General features: G+C 35.4%; 1 protein-coding gene across 1 annotated transcript; it reads right to left on the bottom strand.

The window, feature by feature from the left end:
• Nucleotides 1–501: 501 nt before the first annotated feature.
• LOC128204845 (NXPE family member 4-like) lies at nt 502–11,537 on the bottom strand. The gene is made up of 6 exons (XM_052906253.1): nt 11,398–11,537; nt 6,232–6,398; nt 5,453–5,730; nt 3,730–3,992; nt 2,515–2,684; nt 502–1,666 (listed from the first exon to the last, which is right to left on the bottom strand). Exons 1-6 carry the CDS (start codon nt 11,535–11,537, stop codon nt 1,005–1,007), a joined length of 1,680 nt encoding a protein of 559 aa, XP_052762213.1. The 3' UTR covers nt 502–1,004.
• Nucleotides 11,538–12,240: the final 703 nt, after the last annotated feature.

The following is a 12,240-nucleotide window of genomic DNA, read 5'->3' as shown; positions in this document are numbered from 1 at the left end:
TATATTGCAATTACAAAATGCACCAAAACTGAAAGTATAATCTAAATTAAGCACTCAAATGTCATTACGAAATTTTCATATCACATATATTTCTAAATGCCAATAATTATATTATGATTATATATTGATCGCTAACAGGTTATTGGTAAAACTGAAATATTTTTTAAACAAAATAATCAAACTTACACTGTTTTTTTCATTCAATATTTCATTTGAAAGCTAAAATATATATTCAACTGGAGAAATGGTAGGTAATAAGAAACTTAGTATTGACCAATTCAATCGGCATTTTTTTACTAAAGAATATTGAAAAATTTTCATTCGAAAATTCTTGCATCATATTTATTTTCAAACAGGAGCATACTTTTTTTCTTGTGCACTTTATTTGCAAATATTCAGTATTTCTCTTGTTATTTCTCCAGTCTTTTTATCAAACATTATCTGAGACTTAGTGATATTCGCATTTTTTTCTCAAATTATTTAATTCGAAGTGGCACTGGATCTTTAAAAGAAGTCTAAATATAGGGTTGAGCATGTTAAAAACTACATAAATGGAGATAAGAGGCAAAGGTAAAAACATATGCTTAACTTAAAGTGTCTCTTAATCAATACACTAATCAGATAACATATAAACATTTATTTCTTAATATTGTGTTATGCGCATGCGTACGAGAACATTTGCTTCATCATCACTAATGAAGGTATCAGGCGCATGCGTATGAGAACAGTTACTTCAACACCACATGTGAGGGTATCATGCGCATGCGTATGAGAACAGTTGCTTCAACGGCACATATGAAGGCATCAGGCGCATGCGTATGAGAACAGTTACTTCAACACCACATGTGAAGGTATCATGCGCATGCGTATGAGAACAGTTGCTTCAACGGCACATATGAAGGTATCAGGCGCATGCGTAAGAGAACAGCTGCTTCACCGCCACAAATGAAGGTATCATGCGCATGCGTATGAGAACAGCTGCTTCACCGCCAAAAATGAAGCTGTCATGCGCATGCGTATGAAAACAGTTGCTCCACCATGGCTTGTACGACATATGGTGGTGGGTGATTCCATTCTAACCGGAGCGATTCCGAGCTGTCCCTGTTATTCAGAAAGACAATCTTGTCATGGAAACCCCGGAATATCTTGTACAATATGTTTGTATACAGGTATCCAAAGAAGTCGTTCAACCTTACCCTTCCCGCTGGACTATTAAGGTAAGTGTGTGGTGCTTTAATAAACACTTTGGCATTTGGATTTCGTCTCAATAATCTAACAACACTATTTCTTATCAGTTCCATCTTTGTTTGGAAAACACTATGATGGTAAGGCACCATATGCAAAAACAAATGCACGACAACTAATGGTTCTTCATTGTCAGGAATGTCATCGATGTGGCGGGCAATCGAGTACAAGGTATAGCTGTTCTCGTCGTTGCCCGCAGAAAAGGGCTGAGCATGAGGAAACCAACCAGCACTGAAATTCAGCTTATCGTTCCTGCATGTTGCCGGCTTGTGCCATTTTTCTTTAGTCCAATCCTCACTCGTGGGTTTACATTCGAGGATTTTCAACACGTAGTGTTCATACCAATGGCGCAGTGTTGAGTCGCCCAAGAGGTACATTGATTTATGTCGTATGCATTCCGGAATCCGATCCCTGGTGATTCCTAAAATGTGTTGTGATTTTTGACATCGTTCGATATAGATATCATAGATAAACAATAATAGACAGATTATGGATTTTCAGTTTGTCTAAATCCCCTGTGTGCTCCCGGATATCCATTAACGCCTCCGACCGCCCCAGACCTCGCAACCAACCACGCCCCACCCTCTCCGATAGGGCAAATTATTGATAGGTGCTGATTGATATAACGATGACTTGAATCGGGAAACATTTGATGTTTTAATGAAGAAAAAAATATATATCCAATGACGTCTTGCATATAACTAATAATTTTGTTATGTTCTATCAACATTCTAATTGTCAAATCGATAGATCGAAAATACTATGGTGACTATAGTGAAACGCCCAGCTGCCCAAATATTTAACGTTAAACTTGTTTTAAGCACTAACATACAGTTAATAGAGAGATACACAAGTCAACATACACGCACTATTAAAGATGCACTCTTACTCCCAAATAAGATTTGCCAAAATTAATACAATTGTTTTGAAATCCCAAAATGGAAGAAAAAATGTCGAAATGGTTCTTATGAAGGATATCGAGTTTAATTTGAAAGAAAGATGCACAAAACACGGTATTTCTACCTTACGAGAGGGTAGGAGATCAAGGTAAACCTTTTAGCACTCACCAATCATTCAATATTTATGCGTTTTCAGCTATCAACTACAATCTTGTAAATCAATATTTAATATTTTCCATAAATGCATTATTTAGTAGGTAGTGAAAGGTTTATCATTCAAAATTTATGTTTGTTATGTGTTATGTGTTATTTTGTATTGATTTCAAATACAACTGTCACTTTAAAACATTGTTTACCAAAGCATTCTTACCCGTGCAATGCCGAAGATGCCAGGTGCTGTTGTGGAAAAATCCAGTGGATCGCCTTTCTCTCCAGAGTTCCTGAATGTTCCTCAGGTAACAAGGGCTCTGTGGCAAGGCCGCTATCCTCCGATTACCCACTACTTGTACATCCATGGCCTTTGATATAATTTTCGTACCTCTAAATAGATCAAAGAATATAAAATATACGGTACTTTGCTAAACGAGTTTTGCATATCCATGAATAAATAAAATATACGGTACTTTGCTAAACGAGTTTTGCATATCCATGAATAAATAAAATATACGGTACTTTGCTAAACGAGTTTTGCATATCCATGAATAAATAAAATATACGGTACTTTGCTAAACGAGTTTTGCATATCCATGAATAAATAAAATATACGGTACTTTGCTAAACGAGTTTTGTATATCAATGAATAAATAAAATATACGGTACTTTGCTAAACGAGTTTTGCATATCCATGAATAAATAAAATATACGGTACTTTGCTAAACGAGTTTTGCATATCCATGAATAAATAAAATATACGGTACTTTGCTAAACGAGTTTTGCATATCCATGAATAAATAAAATATACTGTACTTTACTAAACGAGTTTTGTATATGAATGAATAAATAAAATATACGGTACTTTACTAAACGAGTTTTGTATATGAATGAATAAATAAAATATACTGTACTTTACTTAACGAGTTTTGCATATCCATGAATAAATTAAATATACGGTACTTTGCTAAACGAGTTTTGTATATCCATGAATAAATAAAATATACGGTACTTTGCTAAACGAGTTTTGTATATACAATAAAAATAATAAAGTTAAAAGAATAAAAGAAAAAAAAAACAGCAGGAACAATCACTGGAGTCGAATATTAAAAAATAAGCTCTGTTTTGGGGCCGACGAGAAGGACCAAAGAGACAACGAATCAGAAGGGGGTTATTGTATAATTGTTAGATGACAATAAAAAAATAGTTCCATACATATCTTTGTCCATGGGCAAAATAAGGATTTCAGCATGACAAAGTATTTGGATCCACAGTCGAACCCCGAACTTGAAGTAGAGGACCGATTTCTTTATACTGAAGTCTTGGCTCGAATTTTCAGAGGCTCGAGGCATTTTTGCCGGTCACTGAGGTTCGAGCCTATGGGGTTCGACTGTACTTATCTGGGTTGGGAGAATACAAAACCACTACATCTTACTCTGAGATAATCTTTTCTTCTAGTTTGGTGATAGGTAACGGTACATCCGTCTGTAAATTGAGCGCATGCCAGTCTTCACACAGCAGATGGATGTCACGTGGTCGCCCACAGTGCCACGGCATCCCGGAGTTGACGTACGTCAAATTACAACAAGCACTATAGTTCCGAAATTTTAATAAATGTGTTATATTTGGGTGGCAGTCAGTCGTTTCATGGTAGTTCCTGCTTTTAAATACGGCTTGAATTATTCTCGTTGAAAGCATCTGAAAACAATGAAATAATATAAAAAATAAATTGAAAGAAATCGTTCTTCAAAATTACATATTTAAGATGCATAAACAATTTGTTTATGTAGAAATAAATATAATGTTTTGATAAATTAAACATTCGTAGATTGTTTTTTCTAATATATTTCCTTCTACGCTTAATTGCTTCTTCACGACCACTAAAACGCCAGCTCCACCACTTAACGGTGGTGCAAAGAAAATGAGATGTCGATACTTTAAAGCTGCACTCTCACAGATATACCATTTTTACAACTTTTTTTTTTGTCTTGGAATGAGCAAATTTTTGCGTAAATATCTGCAAACAAATGATTTAAGATTGCTGACAAAAAATTAAATCGTAGATTTTCATATTTCCGTTCGAAAATTAATGTTTTGTGGCTTAAACCGTTACTAACGGTTTAGGAAAAATGCATAAAACATCAATTTTTGAACTTAAATATAATAATCTGCGATCTTATTTTTTATCAACAGTCTTATATAACTGGTTTCCATGGATTTTTGCAAAATTTGGCTCGTTCCAAGACAAACAATTAAAAAGTTGTAAAAACCTTCAATCTGTGAGAGTGCAGTTTTAATGGTGCAGCTGACCCCTTTGTTTATTTACCTATACACACGTGGGTATGATTCATATTTTATTTGATAATTTGACATATTTCGATAATCGAAGAATATGTACCGTGTAAGAATAATTTTACCTCATTTTCTTTGCACCACCGTTTAGTGGTGGAGCTGGCGTTTAATGACCGTGTTTTTGCAATAACTTATTTTGCAAGAGGAAAAATATATTCGATTTTCAGCACTGCATTCTTTAAATTGCCATAGCCATACGACCATTTAACACATTTGATTAAAAATACTATATATCATCTTTTCACACCAAAAAATCCGTATACATGTTCTTAACTATAAGTTTTTATTTTTCATGTTTGCGCTTACAATAGGGTAATAATGGGTATATATCAATCATAAAGACACTATTTAAACCTGTTTCTTAATGCTAACGTGCTAAAAAACAACTAGGTAGTCTTTCGCGCAAACACAAATATCCTACATAAATGAAACTATTCGATTGGTTAAAAATGGTCAGCTGATCGAGGTGTTTATTTTATGCTGCGAAAGTAAATGTCAATAACCAGTGGCGGATCCATGATCTAGTACTTACAAACTGACCTTCAATCCAGAGGTCGCAGGTTAGATTCCCCGCCGCACCACTAAGGAAAATACTTACGCACATAACAGCGCCGAGTTATTTCAATTAGTAATGTGAGTGTAATAAATTCACGGTTCTCTGCAATTTATACTAGAGCACATTATAGCACAAAATAATTTTAATTAGTAACGTGAGTGTAATCAATTCACCTCTCTTCGCATTCTATACTGTAGCACGTTAAAACGCCATGTGATAACAATAAGTAACGTGTGTGTAATAAACTCACATCTCTTCGCATTCTATACAGAGCTGCTATCGATTGTCGGCTGTAAACCAAGCTAGCAGACACTCTTGATTTGCCAGTCCATAGTGCTTCTATTTCCGCTGTGTAACTTCCGTTACCGTTGTCAATCACGTGACCAGGCACAGCTGTACCAGGCACATCACTTCCGATAAGGATAACTCGTACCATCTCGCCACCACTAGACTTCCGGTGTCCAGCATGGTCGTAAAGATCTATCATTACTCTGATTGAATCGCCAAGTTTGTATATTTCTTTTCTATCTAAAATCATAATATAGCATGTTATGGTTTTACAGCTTAATGTATGTGCTTAAGTAATATACGTTATCCGTCACAATTACAGGGTGAGGAATCACGTGATTTAAAGGGGTTCTCACATTGGTCACCACGGGTCACAACCGATGTAAACACACAAATAAGTGACGTTAATTACTAAATTACTTTTTTGACAGAAAGTAAGATGGGTTAAGAAATATTTTCTGAACTTTTCTGTCAAAAAATATTTAGAAATTAACATCACTAACTGGTTTGTTTACATCGGTTGTGGCCCGTGGTGACCCATGTGAGAACCCCTTTAAGTCACGTGATTCCTCACCATGAATTATGGTCCTGACCTTTATGCATGCATATATTATAAAATGATTACGGTTATTATTTAATAAGCAGCCCAAACGCATGTGTAAGTCTAACGCCACCTAGTGCTGTTACAAAATGGTAAACTAGTACGACTATAAATACATTTATATCTTATGGTCAGCTTACCCAATAATGTAATTGTTGATTTCTCTGCCGATACCACGTGGTCTAACTCGTTTGTTTGTACGTCTGATATTGCGTCCTCCTCTTTCAGAAGATTTGGGAAAGGCAGAAAATCGTCCTCCTCAAATTTGGAATCTTGATCATCTATGTGCGCTTTGAAGATTGCAGACCTGTTTAAAAAATGACAGAATGCAACGTATTGCTTGCTAAAAAATACTCCTTTTTTCATGAGTAGAAACTGTATAGAAATACTCTTGTAAAATATTTCAGTGCTCTACTTTCAAAAAAATGATTTTAATTTCCATTCGCGGGATATTGCTTGCTATCATGATAAAGCGACTATATATTTTTGACATCGTCAACTGGAGGAAAAGAGTACCCATAAGTACACATTTATATAAATGTATGCTTAAATATTTTAAACCGTTTCAAGCAGTGTTGTAATATGTTTTGTTATCCTATTTCTTTGGGTTTATTTTGTGTGCTTGGCGTAACCGTGGAAATGTGTGCCAATTTGCTGTGCAAAAATGCATTAGGTGGCCGGGCGAAAATGCATTAAGTAGCGTGTCAAAATGTGACAGTTTGCCAAGTGGAACTGTCGCATTTTCGCCCAACCACGTGAGGTACAACAAATGCGAAATGCGAAAAATTGCGTGAAGGACAGAAACATTTCCATTTAAGTTATCCTGCCAAGAGCTTGGCTAGTTTTTTTCTGATATTTTTTAGCTAGTTTTATTACCCTTAATGTTAAATATTGATGCCCAGTGGACCCTTACAATTGCGGTATCATTTAAAAGGCACTTCGTGGTTGGTTTCTGATATGTTAAATAACTACTGGAGGTGAATCCTTCATATAGTTATTTCCGATGGAAATCAAACGTAAATGACACATTTTGCAATCTTTGTTGTTGTTGTTGTTTGGTGTTTTTTTCTGCACGCAAAACCTTATCAAATGAAGTCAAAAATAACTTTTAGTCTGCAGTCATCCAAAATTCACTCATTCTTGAGGGTCGAGTACCTTCAATGCCGACTTATTTAGTGGTATCGTTAAATAATGGTCTTTGTTAAGACAGCTTTTGTCAATTATAATAAACAAAAGCTGTCTTAGGATAGCGCGCTCGACTTTACGCTTTGTTTTAGTAATATATACAGTACTAGTCTATCTACAAAAGTGTCCTCTTACAGACGTAAGAAGCCGTTTTGCTAGGACGAACGTCAGTCTTTCAAAATTGGTGTTCGTCCTAGCGAAACGGTTTCTAACGTCTGTAAGAGGACACTTTTGTATAAAAAAGAGTAAATGTACCTGACGTATTCGACGAGAAGTGTATTGAACATATTAGTGAGCAAATAAATGCATTAATGAATAAATAAATAAATACAGATTTATAAATAGATGAGTACAAACTCTGGGCGGCGTTTCCTTTTGGCGGTTTTAGTCCACCCAGATATGTTTTTCGGACAACTTTTGAATAACTTAGCAATATTTATGGCATTTTAATAAATGCCCGTTTTTCATTCAGACGGTGTTTGTTTTCCTTCAACCCATACTAGTTCCACTTCCCTGTACATAACGTAACTTTGACCTTTGACAATAACATAAATGCAATTTTAGGCAAACATAAAATTATTTATGGCCGTTGTTCAATTTATTTCTGTACGTCCGTGGCACGGGATTTAGGCAATATCTCGGAAATTAGCCATACGGGCACTTTATCCCAAGAGCCAATCAATTTCCCCCTTTTTGTGCCACGTGACGCAACAGGCCAATCAGAATGCGTCTGCCATTCTTCTTTGTTCTCTCTGGCGTATGCTAAGCGCTCGCCAGTCTCTGGAATATATTTTTACCACCTCCTCTCCACCTCCTCCATTTTATTTTTTCTTTCTAATTTTATGGACGCTCTTTCCAAGGTCTACATTGTTTTCTTTTCTCCGTTTCTTTCACTTACCGCCTGGTACCTTAAGATATACCAATTGTTGTTGTAATTGTTTTGTTTTTCTGGGCAACGTTTTGTTTTTTCCATTGCCTTATACCTACTGTTCTTCCGAATGTGTTCACCCAACTTTGTTAATTTTGAGATTTCATGTTGTTTTTGAATTGTATGTTTTCACTTTCTGACCAAACTTTGTTAATTCTGAGATTTTATGTTGTTTTTTTAATAGTATTTTTTTTTTCTGACCACTTTGTTAATATATGCATATAGGGGTGGGCGGTTTTGGTCCACCCAGATATGTCTTTCGGACAACTTTTCTAAATTACCTTTTGAATAACTTAGCAGTATTTAAGGCATTTTAATAAATGCCCGTTTTGCCCGTTTTTCATTCAAACGGCGTTTGATTTCCTTCAACCCATACTAGTTCGACTTCCCTGTACTATTCCGTCATAGTTTGTTTTCATTTCTAATCAAACACACAATGGAATCAACTCGAACAGAATCTAATCTTAGAAAATTCGAGTTGTGTCCCTTGCTTCAAAAATCTAAGGACATTCTTTACCCAGGATATTAATAGCAGTGCGATTTAGCTCTGTGACGTCATTCCCCCGCATGCTGCATATTCACATTTCACCATCTTAGGAGTTTGACAGGGGTTTATAAGTAAAATACTCACCTAAACTTAGACAAAATTCGTATTCGTTGCTAAGGCAAGCGTCTGTATCGATCTAGATCATCGAAATATCGATCGAGGTAAACAAACGCGTGATTTAACAGGTGTTCGGTATTTATAAACTGTTCGGATTTACAAACTCAACCAGTAACGTAACTTTGACAATTACATAAATTAGAATTATAAGAGAAAAATACCTGTAATCACTTTTCTTGATAATTGTATTTTGCGAGCAATCAAAATTCTCAGATATTTGTGAAAGTGAAATGAACACACATGTTTTCTTAAATCTGTCTCTGACAGTGTTGTGTCTGGTTTTTAAAACCAGTCGTATGCGGTAACGATTCATGTTCCATTGCGGTAACCCGGACTTGAGATGCTAACCGGTAACAGACCCGGGCGTGATTCAATAACCAAGTATTGAGCTAAACACAATGTATAACTAATAAACAAGGACCTTTGTCAGTTATTTCTGTTACAGTGTCAATTACATTAGTAAGCTCATAAGCTTTGGATCAATTATTTAAGAAATATTACACACCACGTGGGGTCATATGACATTATAAGGACCGGCCAGACACACAACGAAGGTGTAAATGGACCGAGGGGACTGACTGACCGGTTCTTATAATGCCATATGGCTCGAAGTCGTGTGTTATATTCCTTATATTATACCGAACATTGTATGTCACCAATTAATATTTTTAAAGCGCCTTTGATGTTTTTTTTCAACAAAGCAATCAATGTTTACTTGCAACAATTGTTGTTAAAATCGCAAGTCGTCCTCACCATTTTTATGACATCAGCAGTCCATATAAAAAAAAATCGAGATCCGGAGAGCACAAAATATGATATGGACCGCTGACGTTATTAAACTGTATTTTCATTAAAATACAATGATATGAGGACCGATCGACTTTATATGTACATATAAGAGACCCATTTATGTATGTTATTATATAATGCCATATGACCCGGGTGATGTGTTATATTTCTTATATTATACCGAACATTTTAGACCATTCACTATTTTTAAAGTGATTTTGATGTGTTTTATTGATCAAAGCAAAAAATGTTTACCTGCGATAAGTTTTTGCCATTGTCAAAATTGCAAGCCACACTTACCAGTTTTGTGACGTCATCTATGGCGAGGTCCGGACCAGCCAAAAATATGATATGGACCGCTGATGTCATAAAACCGGTTTTGTTATTAAATGGCTTTTAATGCATGTGATTTACGGACCGATCGACTTTATAAACACAATGAAGGGACACATATATGTGAGGTATAATATTATATTGTATGTATACTCATGAACATGAGATATATATGTATTATGTATTTATATATCACCCTATCAATCTCTTACGCATTCGCATCGAAAACAACCTCTTTTTTCAATATCAGTTATCTGAACAATCATCTATCTACGCTGCAAGTAGATCGCGTATAATTTCAATTTGGCAGTTAAACTTAATGACTTTTCTCTTAGGACTCTTAATAATTTATGCAATAATTCACTTCACTAGCAACTGAATTTAACTTAGATATTCAAAATACACATTAAAACACTACAATTAATTTATACTATTATTCAAAACTTTGCGAACTACTTCTACAGATGTACCGGCATACATCTGAGGATGATTATGATGGAAATTGAGCAGTAAAGCTACAAAAAAAAGATTAACTTCAGCTATACTCGTGTATCTTTTAAAGAAATCAATTTAGTTTATCTCATTGACGTAATATTGTTTTGTTAAAATCTTGAGTATTTCATGTCTAGAAGTTCAAACATATTTAAAGAGTTAGAAAGCAGTCATGTGATCATGATCATGTGAAATGCACACTGTACAGGAAAGGGAAGTTACTTCTGTGATTCGTGTTTTTGCGGGGGGGGGGGAATAAAAAAAATATTTTTAACATATTTGCACTCGAAATCATCTGTAATTGTCTGTCCTAACATAATTCAGTCATGTAAGGATATAAATAAAAAGTGTCATAAAAACAGACTACTTTACATGCAGGAAGTAAACAAGTCCATGACGACTCCTTGACCTCCAAACATTTTACCGATACAAAAATCTACGATTTTTCATATTTAAGCGCTAGAAACGGTTCAAAATGTAATTATTCTATAATGGTAAAACAACATACATTTCGATAGTTTTTGGTAACTCGGGTTGACCCTTAAAGCTGCACTCTCACAATTTTACCGTTTTTAGAACTTTTATATTTTTGTCTTGGAATGATCAAATTTTTGCGTAGATATCTGCAAACCAATGATAAACGACTGCTAACAAAAGATCAGATCGCAGATCTTCATATTTCCATTCCAAATTTCATGTTTTATGGCTTACTAACGGTTTAAGAAAAGTGCATATTACGTCAATTTTGGGACGGAAATATGCAAAGCTGCGATCTGATCTTTTGTCAGCAGTCTTTTATTTCTGGTTGGCAGATATTTACGCAAAAATTTGCTCGTTCCAAGACAAAAAATAAAAAAAGTTGTCAAAACGTTCAATCTGTGAGAGTGCAGCTTTAAACCAAAACTTTCAACTTACCCCTGTCCTTCCATTTCGTTCAAATTCGTACATTTCGGCAAAAACATCCGGAAGCGTGTATCGTCAGTTTGGAACTGATAGGAAGCAAGCAGCGTTAGTGCCCCAACAATCACAACCGTGTAAATGGTCTTCTGATTCATAGTGCCGACTGGAACAAATTTAGGTAGAAATAGACGACCAAAAATAATTGCTACGAATTTGTATATATATGCTATATCAATAATATGCAGAAAACTAAGATATGTTTTGTTCTATCACAATTATAGAACTACTCAGCCAACTTCAATCGAAAACAAAATCAGATGTATGCCGGTAAATCAGTAGAAGTATTGCGTAATGCACCAGTCATTTGTAACCACTGCCCCCCCCCCCCTCCCCCCCAGGTCCGAGGAATAGCGGGGACTTTGACTTTCGGTCCAGCCAACCCCGGCTAAAATCAAGGGATCTTAGGGTAGGCCCATTCCTTGCTATATTGTGTGCGAATACAAAACCACCGCATTCACCCGGCACTACGGGGCCACCTGAAAGGTAAAAACACGGCCCATTTCCCCGGCTATCCCCGGTATACCCACGGACCTGAGACAATTGACTGGTGCATAAAACATAAAATGACGTTTTAATAAAAGATAGTTTTAAGGTGCATTTGAAATTACTGAGTTTAATGTGATTGCCGGTTAAGTGTATTATTGCATAAATAATCCAGATTCTAAAGAGTCAAGTCATAAAGTTTAACAGCTAAATTGAAATTACTACGCGATTTACAAGGAGCGTAACTAAATGTTAGATTTCTAACATTGTAAACTGTCCATATGCATCCGATGTTGTTTTCGATGGAAAATTACT

Source organism: Mya arenaria, chromosome 10 (assembly GCF_026914265.1).
Source record: "Mya arenaria isolate MELC-2E11 chromosome 10, ASM2691426v1".
In the NCBI taxonomy this organism is placed as follows: domain Eukaryota; kingdom Metazoa; phylum Mollusca; class Bivalvia; order Myida; family Myidae; genus Mya; species Mya arenaria.
Note: the sequence above shows the minus strand (reverse complement) of the source record. Positions and strands in the feature narration are given on the sequence as shown.